The 14,025-nt window shown below is 38.7% G+C and overlaps 1 protein-coding gene and 2 long non-coding RNA genes across 6 annotated transcripts in view; 2 read left to right on the forward strand and 1 right to left on the reverse strand.

The window, feature by feature from the left end:
• The window catches only part of LOC142144026 (uncharacterized), a 995,146-nt gene that overhangs the window by 440,441 nt on the left and 540,680 nt on the right, over positions 1 to 14,025 (forward strand). The gene's annotated exons all lie outside the window — the stretch shown is intronic.
• Positions 3,135 to 12,176, reverse strand: COPS7B (COP9 signalosome subunit 7B). 2 transcript variants are annotated; one of them, XM_075202360.1, is made up of 7 exons: positions 12,062 to 12,176; positions 11,405 to 11,588; positions 9,847 to 9,922; positions 9,480 to 9,568; positions 8,585 to 8,787; positions 5,412 to 5,517; positions 3,135 to 4,336 (listed from the first exon to the last, which is right to left on the reverse strand). In XM_075202360.1, exons 2-7 carry the CDS (start codon positions 11,564 to 11,566, stop codon positions 4,178 to 4,180), a joined length of 795 nt encoding a protein of 264 aa, XP_075058461.1. In that variant the 5' UTR covers positions 11,567 to 11,588; positions 12,062 to 12,176; the 3' UTR covers positions 3,135 to 4,177. The 2 variants fall into 2 exon arrangements, with proteins under 2 accessions (XP_075058461.1, XP_075058462.1); XM_075202361.1 differs by lacking the exon at positions 12,062 to 12,176 and adding an exon at positions 11,817 to 12,041.
• LOC142144019 (uncharacterized) overlaps positions 12,059 to 14,025 on the forward strand; it is a 42,927-nt gene continuing 40,960 nt past the window's right edge. For both annotated transcript variants that reach the window (XR_012689635.1, XR_012689634.1), the window contains exons 1-2: positions 12,059 to 12,363; positions 13,358 to 13,417. This is a non-coding gene — a long non-coding RNA (uncharacterized LOC142144019). The remainder of the gene's footprint in view (positions 12,364 to 13,357; positions 13,418 to 14,025) is intronic.

Genomic DNA, 14,025 nt, shown 5'->3' on the forward strand with positions numbered 1-14,025 from the left:
AGCACCGATTATGGAAAAAAAAAAACTGTACTCTCCTGGTTCTCCGCCTCCGCTCCTTGTTCAATACCATTCAATACCATCAGTGCCCCCTTTCCCAAAACTATGTTAGAAGCTCGTATGGTGGTTATCCAAAAGGAGGGGAAGGACCCCTGCGATTGTACCAGCTATAGACCTATGTAGCCAAGATCTTGGCTACATTGTTGAACAGGGTCCTTCCGACTCTGGTCCATTGTGATTAAGTGTGCTTCATCCTGGGGCACAAGGCCAGGGATAATACTCGTAGGGCTATAGACCTTATTCAGATTATTAATCGTAGATACACTCCGGCGATAACGCTTTCACTAGATGCCAAAAAGGCATTTGATCGGATATCGTGGCGCTTCACGTTTCAAACCCTGCAGGCCTATAGCATCTTGGCAGAATTTCTGATGGGTATCGTTGCCCTGTATGCATCCCTTTCAGCCAGGGTTCTAATAAACGGTTCCCTTTGGGAGACATTTTTCCTTTCTAATGGGACTAGACAGGGCTGCCCTCTGTCCTCCCTGGTGATTGAGCCCCCGGGTGCAATGGTTAGACAGACTAGAGCTGTGCAAGGAGTGGAGGTGGGGCCCAGAGAATTCAAAATATCTCTATTTGCTAATGATGTCCTGCTCTTCCTCACTCACCCTCAGACCTCACTACTACCAATCTGTCAGTAAATGGATGATGGATGTGAGTGGGGTTCTACCTGGCTATGAAATCATTTTTCAAAATCCGAGGCCATGTTGCTACATATCCCCTCCTCGCTGAAAGCCACTATCCAATCGTCACTTGCCTTGAAATGGCAAAAACAACAGATTAAATACCTCTGAGCGTACAACACTTCTCACTATGACCGTCTCTACCCAGACAATATTCCCCGTCTCCTTACTAGAATTAAACGAGAACTCCTTACCTGGAAGGGATATAATCATTTCATGGCTGGAAAGGATTATCGCTATAAATATCAACTTGATCCCCAAACTTCTATACTTAGGAAACCCAGGATCCGAGGGGGGTGAGGATTCTCTGATGTCAAGCTTCTATGCATCTCACCTGAGCCAACTGGCAGCCACTTATGCTCCCTACCACACCATAGCCTTGGTAGACCTGGAAATGTATTTTGTTGGGGTCCACACTTTGGGGCCTTCCCAGTACCGACCACCACCCTCTCCTCCTTGAAATTTTGGTTATCTTGGACTTTTCCAGGCCCCAATTTCATTTGTCGTCCCCTCTTTTCCCCCTGGTGCCTCTCTGGAACAACCCAAATTTCTCTCGAGGCCACTCTACCTCTTCCATCATAAAAGGGATTTGGGCTGGGATCAGAGTTGCCCACGACTTGAGTACAAGTACTGCACGGGCCTCTCTCCCAGAGGTTCAACACAAATATACTCATTTCTGCCCTCTTCTTCGAATTTTCCGTCACTTCCTCATGTCCCTCCCCCAGTGAACTCCTTATGAGCCCTCACCTTTTTTGACTGGCTATACCTGCACTCTCTGCTCTTCAAAGGTATGATCTCTTCTATCTAGAATTGGTTGATTGAGACTACCTTTGACTCCCAGTGCCACTAGCTCAATCTCTAACACAAATAAAAAAAAAACAGCATCCAAAAAGGCATATTCAATTAGCTTTCCGGTTCACGGTAACGCGCGTTACTGCGAAACATGCACAGTATTGCCGGTAATACGGTACCGCAATAACGCGGATTTTCGTACGCAACCCTATGGGCTGTGAACGAAAATCCACGTTATTGCGGTACCGTGGATTGACTTCGCGGGCCGTTCTGGCGCGATCCGGAAAGCTAATTGAATATGCCCCAAAGTGTATTACAGGTGGTACTACACCTCTGACAGACTCTCCAAAATGTTCCCCACCTCTAATCTGTCCTGCTGGTGGAACTGTGGCCAGAGGGGTACGCTCCTTCATATTTGGTGGACCTGCCCATGCATAGTCCCCTTCTGGGGTATAGTCCTGGCGGTCCTCAACTCCGTTTCAGAACGACCGTGAACTAAGGACCCTTGGATTTTTTCTCTACTGCCCTATGCCTGACGAGAGCTCCTCGTCTAATAAATTGATAGCTCACATCCTCGCTGCTGCTAAATCTTCAATAGCCAACCCCTGAAAAAACCCGAATCCCCCAACTATACTGGCCCTTAAAAACTATGTGTAGCATATTGATGGCATGGAATCTATTACTTACTACCTACATGATAAACGCCATAAGTTCGACCTTGTTTAGGCCCCTTGCTACCTTCGGAAGAGACGGGACTCTGTCGAACACCGCCCCATCTAATGTTTTGTGACTCCTAGCTCCGCTAACAACCTGAGCCCTAAGCCGCCTCAGCTTTCTCCGGCTTGGACGTTCTCCATCTAATTCTCAAGAAACAAAATGTACTCCGTATGGTTGGCTGCTTGTTCTTTATTTATGCTGATGTATACGTTTTATGTCGACTAACATTTATCAATGGTCTGTAGGTGTCATTTAAGTCCACTTCGTACCACTCCCCCCCCCATTTATACAGAAAAGTGTAAAGGGAACAACTTGAATTTTGTATATCTGCTCACTGTTTTTGTTCTCATGTGTCCCCTTTTTAAATAATAGTTTAAAAAAAGTGTAATTATTCTAGGCAAGACGGAAGGCACCAACATATTGTGAAGTGGACGTCTTTTATACATTTTAAATTTGTGCTGTTTGCTTTGATTCCCGATTCTCCATTGGGTTCTAAGCTCAGGGAAGCAGGGTTCACTCACTCTCTCTTTAATTGTATATTTCTGTACTTGCCCTCGTGGTATATATTGATGCTATATTTGGGGGTGGGAATAATCATTTTGTGTAATCTGCCAGTAATATGCTGCGCTACTGCTATGTAAAATGTTGGCGCAGTAAACAAAGGATAGTAATGTCATGCTCTTTAATAAGAGCCAGGGGATTCTTTAAAGTCAGTTATATTTTGTGGTTTATTTCTCTGATGCACCAATAGACATCCATTTTATATGCACATCAAATATATAATGATTCCTGAGGCATGCCCACCCAAAATCTCAATAATCCCCACACCCCAGAGTGGGATTATGAAGTATTTACACAAACAAATAACTTAAAAAAAAAAGCATACAGATTTGTAATTTTTTAATAATTTGGAGATTTAGAAGCACAGAGAGGGAAACAATGCCTCATTAACAGATTAGCTCCACATCACCCGAACTGGAAGGCAGATACGGGACACTGCAAAAATGTGGTTCCTCAAAGGTGAGACACATGGCTGGAATCCCCAACAACACTGAAAGAAAGGGATTTGTTGGGAGGGAGTCCGTGGAGTATGTTCCTGTCTCCCAGTGTCATGTTATGCTGTCTCTGGAAGTTTCTAAGACCTGTCTGAAGAAAGTAGCACACAGAAAGAAGTGCCACAATAATTTATGTTTAATTTTTACACCATCTGACTCTCCCATCTGCTGCCCACACTGAAGATTTATCAGGATGTAGAATATTAACCAACTGCACTTTACCTTTTTCTGACATATGGGAAAAAAAGTGCTTTCAAAAAATAGAGTCTCTATACCTGTCTTGCCCAGATGCCCTTGTTAAACTATTCTCACATGTCTTATGCAAGACAAAAATGAGTTACCGTCCGCCAGCAAATGACATGACAATATTAGGCTTAATGTCTGACATAGGAGGAAAGAAAATACAATCTCCTGAAAAAATAATGCTTTAACGGGGTGCATTTAAGAAAATAGGAAAACTTACTGTACAGGTCTGTCCCTACTGCACATTTTAAATCTCCAGAGAGATGACAGGACCAAAGTCACCTGGGATTTTATAACCACGCAGCAATAAGCAGCCATTTCTCTAATCCTCTCTCTGACAGAGAAGGCTACTGTGTATTGCAGTGACTTTCACAGCAGTCCTCTCCAGCAGGGAGATGGACCCACAAACTTTTATGCAAAGTGTCCTGAACGGCAAGGACAACAATTCGCAAACCAAGCTGGGTCACAGCATTGTTAGCGCTAATGGGTTTATTGTCCCTCCTAGCAGGCAGGGTCTCCAAAGGGTTTGGATGGAAAGAGGCCGATACAATGGTGGTGTGTGGTTAAGTCTGTAAACAATCCAGGAGCAGTTGTATGCCACCTGGAGCCTCCTCCATGAGCTCAGCTCCACTAGTGGCGACTGGAGACTAGACCTTTAACCTTCGACATCTTCTTGGTGGGCTGTCGTTGCTCAGTAAGGGGTGGCCCTTCCCGCTCTGCAAGGTGCTGGTCAGTGTCCTGAGCAGTTGAGGAAGCTGTAGCTTTCAGAGTTTTCTTTATATTTGTGACCTAGTAGACCAAAGGTAAAAAATATAGTTTGCATTATAAGGCCAGTATAAACTAAATATCACAACTATATCATATGCATTTTTTAAAAAAAAAAAATAATTAAAAATGATAGATAGGGCACCAAATAAAGCGGTATAATCATATGCAGATATACAGAGAGGATTTCTTGAGAGGGGGATGAACGGACTGCCACATGACTTTCTAACTATGTAAAATCATTTTCCATGACAATTGTACTTTTAATCGGACACTGTAACACAAGTTAGATAAGCGAACAATGAAATGCAAAATGTGGTAATTAATTTAGAAGAATCAAATATACAGTGGATAAATTGTGCCCTCTAGTGGCTTTACTAATGAATACAGATAAGGCAGTTAACTACCAATACAGTAAATCACTTAATAGAAAGCAGTAACAAAGAGGGCAAATAAATGCTATCACTGCAAAGCACATCTAGCATCAAATAGATTACATTCCATGTATATGGCTGTAGGTAGGTGAGAGTGTGCATCTGTACACAAAAAGGAAAGAAAAAAAATAAACAATTCTGTCATGTTATGGGATCTGTGATTTAACTGCTGCAGTGTAAACTTCCTAAGGATAGAAAAAAATAAACAATTACACTAAACTAGAAGACATGGATTGCCACTGATGTCACCTGGGAGATGTGTGATGGTGATTATAGTGCACAAATGGTATTCCCCCTATTGGTTTTTCTTCCCTTAACTCTGTGGTCTCATTTTTTGTTTTATATTACAAATTCAAACTAATCACCTTTAAATAAAAAAGGATTAGCCTACATTAAAATTAATTTTGTATTCTTAAAGGATCCCACACTGCTAGCACAAGGTATCTTTTTCAAAGTAAATCACAGCATAATCCATGGATGTTAAGTAAAGAAAGTAAAAAATTTACTTCTTGAACAACGGCTAAAAAAAGAAGAAAAAAAAAAAAAAAAAAGAAGAAAGTCCAGCTCATCTACAACCTAAATTAGAATAATCACAGTGCTTGTTAGGTATTAATATGCAGCATTTTCTTTATCAGATTTCAATCCTTGTACATGATTCTACTCACTTCTGTCTCTATCTGCTGTTGTGTGCGGATGTGGTTCTCCTTGTACTGGTTAGCCCGCAGCACTTGCTGTTCAATCCCCATTAAAACTGCTTCACAGCCATCACACCTGAAATATGGAGTTCGGATATCAGTGGCATGCATTCAAGTACAATAAGTATTTGTCACATTAGTGGTCTTTCTCTATTGTCTTCTTATTCTATAAAAAGAACAAACAAAAGAACAAAAACTTACCATAGCACAAACTGTTGCACTTTTATGGGTGTACTGTGAGCCCATAATGGCCACCATAGATTACTGTACACTAAGAAGCGAGCAAGAACACTCCCTACCTCTGGGATATATGTGGTTAAATCTAGTTCACACATCAGAGAAAACATTATTGGTCTCTTGGACACAGCATGACTCCTGTTAAGTATCAGAATCATCCCAGGTTATCCCCGCAAGACTCTACAAGATCAGCAAATCCAGGAAATCCAACACTTTTTAAACTAGGATATCGATTATTTTTGCATATGTTGCACGTTAGATTATAAATAGACTTTTATTGATAGCCTGTTGAAGTCTCCAATCCAGTGAGCAAATAAAATTTAGCTATAAATAATGTAGCAAGGTATACATTTTGCTGTCACACGAATGGTTCAGTACTTTAGATTGCTTTTGCTTAGTTGCATACCTATTGAAGAAATGCTATTGGGGCTTTCATTTCACAATACAGAAAACTAATAATAATACATGGAACTACAAATGACAAAACGCCATGGGTTCAAATGGTGGTAGTCGTTATTGAGACTACGAAAATAGCGACAACAGTTAGAGACATGAAAATACAGATTCATCTAATGTAGAGATGTAGAAAATAGAGACTTACTGAAATACTTAGAGAGAACATTTCCAGCAAGCTTGGTATAAAAGCAGGCAGCAAAACAAGCTGGCATTGTGATGGACGTCACTTAAAATGACGAGAGCTATATTGCTGCTATTAAGTGGACAATGCGAGGACTTAGTGCCTGTATAATGTTTTTTTTTACTAAGGCTTAGACATTGTACATTAGAAGAATCACCATTTTCATGTCGCTTTAAGCGTTGTCGCTATTTTCCTTGTTGCAATAACGTACCCCACCAAATGCAAATTGTGAGAAATGTATGTCACTGCACAAGACTTGATACATGTGATTACAGAACCAAACCTGAATGCCATGGAAGACTGAGGAAGGCCCCAATCCATTATTGCTGTTGTCATTTCAATGTATAGAAATTAGGACAGTGGTTCTCCAAAATTCTGTAACATTATTAATAAGCTGACTGCAATATAGAAGTAATTTGCCTGGCAGTCAACAAGATTCACACCAGAGCTCCACAGCAAAGGGTTAACACACATACCCACCAGTCACATAACATATCACACTATAGGCTCACAGCCGATAAAGACAAGCGTGTCAATTTTTGTGTCAGCTGGACCAAAAAAAGTTAAAGAACACCTGTATTGCAGTACTGAAAGAACACCGTAATATTAATGTATGTGCTCTGATATGTTTGGTGGAAAATATACTACAATTTTTTGTAGCAAAAGGCTAAAACTGCCTGTGGTGTGATGTCGGGCAGTACACATTTGTTCAAACTCCAACATGTAATCTAGAGTTATCGTCAGATCAGCATTCGGTTATTAGTATGAGTAGAAGCTGCAATATATAGCTTGAAGTAAATGTCATTTCATGCATACACTCTTTTCTGAAAACTATGGCACACGTAACAGTGTCAAAAATGTGCAATAGCCAATTTCAAATCAGATGTTGGTCACTTTTCTAATACAATTTAGCAAATGACACAAATTGATTGGTTTCATTGGGATACAGCCACTTTTGTTTTTATACATTAGCCATGCACCAACTTTCATAAATGTTTCCCACAGGGCATTAGTTGTGAACTCATTTTGGATACCATACAAGCAGCTGTTTTTGTGTCTAAAAATTGACGTTTACTTTTAAACTAATAACATGTCAGACAATTGGCAGCAGTGTGGGCCACAAAACAAACATTTTATATGATTTAAGTATTGTCGAAGTCAGCAAATTGGATAAAGTCATTTCAATTAATATCGAGCAAACTTGATTGTCTTTGTCTGAAATTATGCGTAGAGCACGCTACGTCGTAAAAGGGCGTATCCAGCCGCAACACGTGGCAATAAACAGTTTCTACACACATTCGCACAAACATAAACATTTTTAAATAGTACACATTAATTGTAGTTGCAACACAGTCATTTATGTCGAAATATAGTAGAATTCATATTTAATAAAGAAGGTATATGCATACTAGTGAAACCTATGGTTCAGGTTAAGGGAAATGTGTCATGTTTGATATCATATTAATCCCCTTTACATCAGCAGCTGTCCGGTGCATTCGGCGAAGAGATTGCACATTGCATACTCTAGTTATTGATGTTAGGGAATAAACCTTTAATATGATTCTGACTGTAAAATGCTAATATGACTGGTTGTAATTGGAGTTATGGCGGGAAGAACAGAGCTCATCCCCTGGAGAGATGACCCCCCACCTTTGGATTCCTTAGATTAAACCAGCCTATGATCTACAACCCCCTGGACCTTCCTTAAACCTGGACCAATAGAAGCAAACCACATCATCTGCATTGTTTTACTGTATTTCTGTTTGCATATAAGCATGAGCCTCACATCCAGTGAACAGACTTCTTGTCCACAGACTTCAGGATTGAATGACTGTTCGCTGGATCCAGAGCGCCTGCGATAAGTAATGGCTGTACTTATTATTATTTCGCTTAAATTATTCTGCTACTTTTTGAGAATAAATATTTGTGCGTTGGAAACACAAATCAAGATTCGACAATCGTTATTGGATAGCGACAAAACGCTCTTAACAGTATGTTTATATCTAATCAGCAATCACCTCTCAAGACCCTTTTGTTTAACCAGTGTCTAAATGCCTGAATCTACCCAATTTAGCATGTGTTTGACCAAACTGGATATAGCCTGTCGTACAAGCTAAATGACCAAATCTCCATTAGACACCATGTTTGAGGCTACATTTACAGTTTTGTTATCGGAAAATGTTTGCAGCAATAACCGGCAACAAAGGATTCTTTAAACTAGTTTAGAGATCATTATGCATTAATGTGGTTTTATAGAGAATATTCTCACCACTCCTGAAGAGTTTTCACAATGCTACTTATGTCCTTCTTGGGAATGTCCCGTCCAATGCAGAAATCCACTTCTAGCACATGGTTGCGTTGATCCAGTTTGCCCTGAATGATGTCTGTGTAAACTGCTTCTATGATTAGATCCTCCAGCTCTCGGAGATTCCTCATGTCCAAATCTTTCAGCAGCACAGAGTATGGAATGCACTAAATAAAGTAGGCAAAACATTACGGCTTATTAAATAATGCAGAACTAACAGTACAACATTGGTGTAGCCCCTACCTATCATACGTCAAAATAGATTTCATTTTTGACACTAGTGTTTTAATTTAGATTTTAGTGTTCATAACCATGGCAATAAGCTTGTCACATACCTTTTTATTGAGCAAATGGGCAACTATTTCACATGAATCTAGCTTACAATTTGAATAATAAATGAAGTACCACTTAACAAGAGGACACAAAACTTAAATCAGATTAGCATACCATACAGGGAAACATGAGTCATGGCTGAAGAAAGAACAAGCCTCATTGAAAAACCTAGTTAATCATTTGTTCTCTCTGTATATTCCTACAATTTCTCCACCACTTCTTCAGCTCAACTATATGACATTATTTACTAGAGTGGTGAAAGGAAAAAGACAGAACAGAATCTTGCTAATGGAAAAGATGGAACATTTGATTGATGCCATATGCACAGATTTGTCTAAGAAAACAGCAGAGGAAAACAGATGAGGGTGTACACAGATCTTACTACACACATTCTTTACAATCACATTTTATAAGTTTGCAAGCTTAAGATTGTACTTTCGAGGAAAAATAAACTATGCATTGGGGTTAGGGTCTGTTATACAACAGAGCATCCATCAATATAGTGTATAAACCAATTTTAGTGTACCTTCATCCTGGATGCAAGGCTTACAATTGTCAGGTGTTTCAGTTTGTTTTTCTGTGCAGCTGAGAGCTCTGGCAAGCTGTCTTTTATTGCTAAAGAAATAAAAAAACATTAAAATTTAGAAACAAACTTACACTGTCACATCATTGGGGAAATACTAGCGGATATGGGTTCCAGCTACAGTTTAAACTTGAGATAGAATCTGTGAAACCTGTGGGTTACATGTACAAGCATATCTAACTATAGCACATTTCTACTATAAACATACACTTTCTAAGCCAATCTACACATATGGATCTCATGTAAGTGCTGTCCAATCTATAAACATTTTTTTTATTTTATTTTTACACAACATAAAAGCGATTCTTACCAATGTAATCTGGATATGTTCCATATGCAAACAAATTCAGGAGCTGCAGGTAACCAGAATGTGGGCCATCAGCCAACTTATCAAAGAAAGAAAGAAATGTAATGTAAATGAACTAACTAAAACATGGATAATTAATGTATATACTGACAAATGCTGAGCAAGATCTATTTCAAAATATGCAACTTAAAATCAAACACAAATCTCTTAACTACTTCCTAGCAATAGAGTATGTGATAATAAATGTATGGTGTAGGCAATTAATGAAATCAAAATGAAGAGCAATAGGGAAATTGGTAGGGGTGCTGAAAGGACTGCCAGCCATTATTATTACAGTATTATGTAACAAACAGCGGACTGGGATGTTATATGACTAGTAATATTTTAATTTCAGCAAGTAATATAGCTACACACATGAGCATGCATATATTTATATAAAATTTACATCTCAGTCTGACCAAATAAGAATAATATATATTTCAGTTATAATTATTGCTTAATTATGTATGTACTAGCATATCCCACTCATTGACTAGTCAATTTTTCAGTGGATGTATATTAGGTTGGATATGCCATGGAGTTTTACTTAGCAACATCAAAGTCTTAGAAGTGATTGCTCAAGCATGGCTTGCACTTCCTTTGTTATAGTGGATGTTTACAAGAGAATGAACACACCTGAATACTGAAATAAAGTTTAATAAATGAAATAGTAAAATATAATTGTCTCTTTTAAAAACATTACGTGTAAACATGTAAATGAGGTAAAACAAACAGACATAAATCGTTGCTGTAGACTATATTACGAGCAGCTTATAGAAATATGGAAGTGTACAATGAGCATCTTATAAACAATAAGAAAGTAGAGTTCACCTACCAATGCAACAAAATACTTTTTAGGTTTAGTTTTACTATAAGCATTACAAGACTAACCTAAACAGCGTTCTATATAATGTAAACACCACTAATAATATTCACAGAAATGTGTCCTCTTTATTAGGCAAGCATTAACACTGGTGTTATCAAGAGAGCAACATAAAATATAATTCATTACTATTGCTAGTAAATAAGGGACAGGGGAACAAATACAATAGGAAAAAACAGTATCCTAGGAAATCAAATATTGTTTCCTATACACACACCACATTTCCTGTGTGTATATCTATTTATGGACACTGCAGAAAACCTTTCAGCATCTGAAGTGGCTGCTAATAACAAAGAGCAATAATGTACAAAGCTGCCTCACAAATATAAGGAGTTTATTTGTGAATGTTGCAAGGTGCATTTTCATAACCTGTATTTTAGGGTAGTGTTTGTTATGGCCCATTCACATGTATGTATCATTGATCTTGGTGAATGAAGTTTTAAATGGTCCCAGATACTGTGCGATTTGCACTTTACACAGTAGATCGGAAGCAGGTAGTGATAGTGCAGTAATACAAGCTCTTTGATCATTTTCTGCAACAGTAAATTTCAACAGTTAATATAGCATCTACTGCGGGAGAATAAAGCATTACAAAACGTTCACAACAGTATTCGTTTATTCATAAACTTGTTTGCTTACCTCTTGCACTGTTTGTAAATCTAAAAGTTCTCCAAACACATAAACTCCAGGAGCTTCTAATACTTGGTTAATAAGAGCTGGAAGAGCTGAACCTTTAGTGCCTTTAGCTAGTAAAATGAATTGCTCCAGAAGGCTACTGGATGGCTTCTGTTCTCCTGCCATACTACAACTATAAATCTAAGATCTGTCAAAGAGAAGTAGTAGTTAAAGTTACATTAATGGCTGAAATCACATACAAGAGTAATAATGTCAAATCCATTATTAAATGACAGTTCTCACAAAATCATGGATCATACAGAAGAGACGTGTATGGAAATGATGTAAGAAATTTTAACTACAGTGGTAGATGACACTATATTTTATTTGATCAATTATAATTTCCTACAAGTATCAAACCATATTTCTCTATTACACGAAATTCTGTCAATCATATGGCATGCCAAGGTGACAAACTCTCCAGCTCCATACTGTGGCACCGGTAACAGTCCCCATCTCCGCAGACAGACAAGGCCCAGCACCACTCAGCCAGTCACCCTTCAAGGAACAAGAGTGGGGCCTGCCCATTGCCCAGGCCGCGGTGTCACTCTTCCCCCGGTCACCTCGCACCCACTGCCCGCACTAATTCCTCTTATTTCCCGTAAACTGAGTCCCCGGTACCTTACGACTTCACTGCTCTGGTCAGGCCACTCTCAATCCGGCTCCACCGTGCGGTTGTCAGGCAGCCATGACAGCGCCGGTCCGTGCTGAACACCTTCCCCCGGAAACAATGACCCAGCGCTCTTAGTTCCAGAGGAAACGCGAGCCTTCTGCTGGTATTAACTCGGAATCAGCAGCTCCAGTTTCAAAAGGACTCACATCGGTATCACAGGTTACTGTTAAGTAATGTCTGTTGTTCTACAGTAAAGTTTTTGTTTTCAAGCGGCATAGACTCAACTTACACATCATGGATACAAATTAAGGTGACTAACTTTTTAAAAAAGAAATGTGGATATTTGTTTGAGCTAAGAATGACCATCACTACGTGAAGGACATTAAGAGGTAGAGGTATTAGTGAGGGCATTATTTATAAGTGAATCAATTCAATATTAGTAATGGAATGATGCTCACCTTAGGCACATCCTCCTCCCACCAACACCCTCTCCTCCATTATCTTAACGGGGAAAATGAATGATAGGTAAAAAAAAGAATATTGATAGGGGCAATGTATTATATTGAACATAAACTTTTTTAATGCTGCCCCATAATCTGTTCAGCTTGTGCCTAGTTACAGCCAATTTACTAAATACAGTGATTCAAAACTTGTGTTGGGGGCACATTACCTTACCAGTAAGTTTCACAGGAATTTGGTGTTTTAGGGGAAAAGTATTAGCCAATATTGAATATGTTCAATGTAAATTATATGGTAACTGTATTTAAATAAAACATTACAATAATTAGCCCTGTTATTACTTTGTTTTTAATTGTGGCTACATTCTCCATTATCGGTTTTAATGAGTGTTAATGTTGTTGGATGAAGCAGGCAGATGTAACTGCGGTAGTTGGTGCTCCAACTCTAGGTTCCCTCATAAAATAGGCCTAAATAAAAAAAACAAGAAGTCATAGACCTCAACTTCACCCATTCCATCTTAGTGATATTTGTATGCTACCAAATTTAGTGCAAGCTCTTTTACTGAAATAACTTGGGGGTAAATTTATCAAGCTGCGGGTTTGGAAAAGTAGAGATGTTGCCTATAGCAACCAGTCAGATTCTAGCAGTCATTTTGTAGAATATACTAAATAAATGTTAACTAGAATCTGGTTGCTCTAGGCAACATTTCCACTTTTGAAACCCGCAGCTTGATAAATTTACCTCTTGGACTCAATTAAAGAGGTTTCCACTTAGGGTCCACCCTAGGAAACTCCACTGGTACCTGAAGTTGGTTTGCGTTGAATCTTGCTCATTTTCATTTGCAGATAAAACTAGCATACTACAAGCTGTCCATTGTTCATCAATAGATCTGCTTGTGGCTTCAGGTAATGATACCCTCACTACATATTGTACTGGTTAGCAATATTGTGCTTTGCACTGTATACTGGTCTGATTGGAGTTCTTTTATTTATCTGATTCAAGTGAATAGAAAGGGGAATCCAAAGTATATGTTATTCTCTATTAAATACATATGCAATCTTAAATATTGGCAAGTATCACAGTGACATTATACATTATATTCATTATATCAAGTATAACAATACCTGTAGAGTTGTTCAGTAAATTATACAGTGTCCACAGTAAGTTATTAAGAAGACACTCAATATAAAAAGTTGACAAAAGAGCAGCAGATTTCAGTCTCAAATAATGGATAATGCTCATCTATGGGAACTAACTTATCGGGATATATATATATATATATAAAGCACCACTTGATCTGAGCTCATCCAACAGGGAATAATATCTGCTCAATAGTGAGTATCAAATGTCTCACTGTGATGTATTTAATTTGCATCTGATAGCATGGGAAAGGTGCTGATTAAGTATAAGTTCTCACCTCTCAATCAGAGCCAGAGTTCTGGCAATAGCTAATTATTGTAATTCAACAATGTGGAAAGCTAATCATGCTGGACCTAGTTGATAATGATGAAAA

The sequence above is a fragment of the Mixophyes fleayi genome, chromosome 3, assembly GCF_038048845.1.
Source record: "Mixophyes fleayi isolate aMixFle1 chromosome 3, aMixFle1.hap1, whole genome shotgun sequence".
Taxonomy (NCBI): domain Eukaryota; kingdom Metazoa; phylum Chordata; class Amphibia; order Anura; family Limnodynastidae; genus Mixophyes; species Mixophyes fleayi.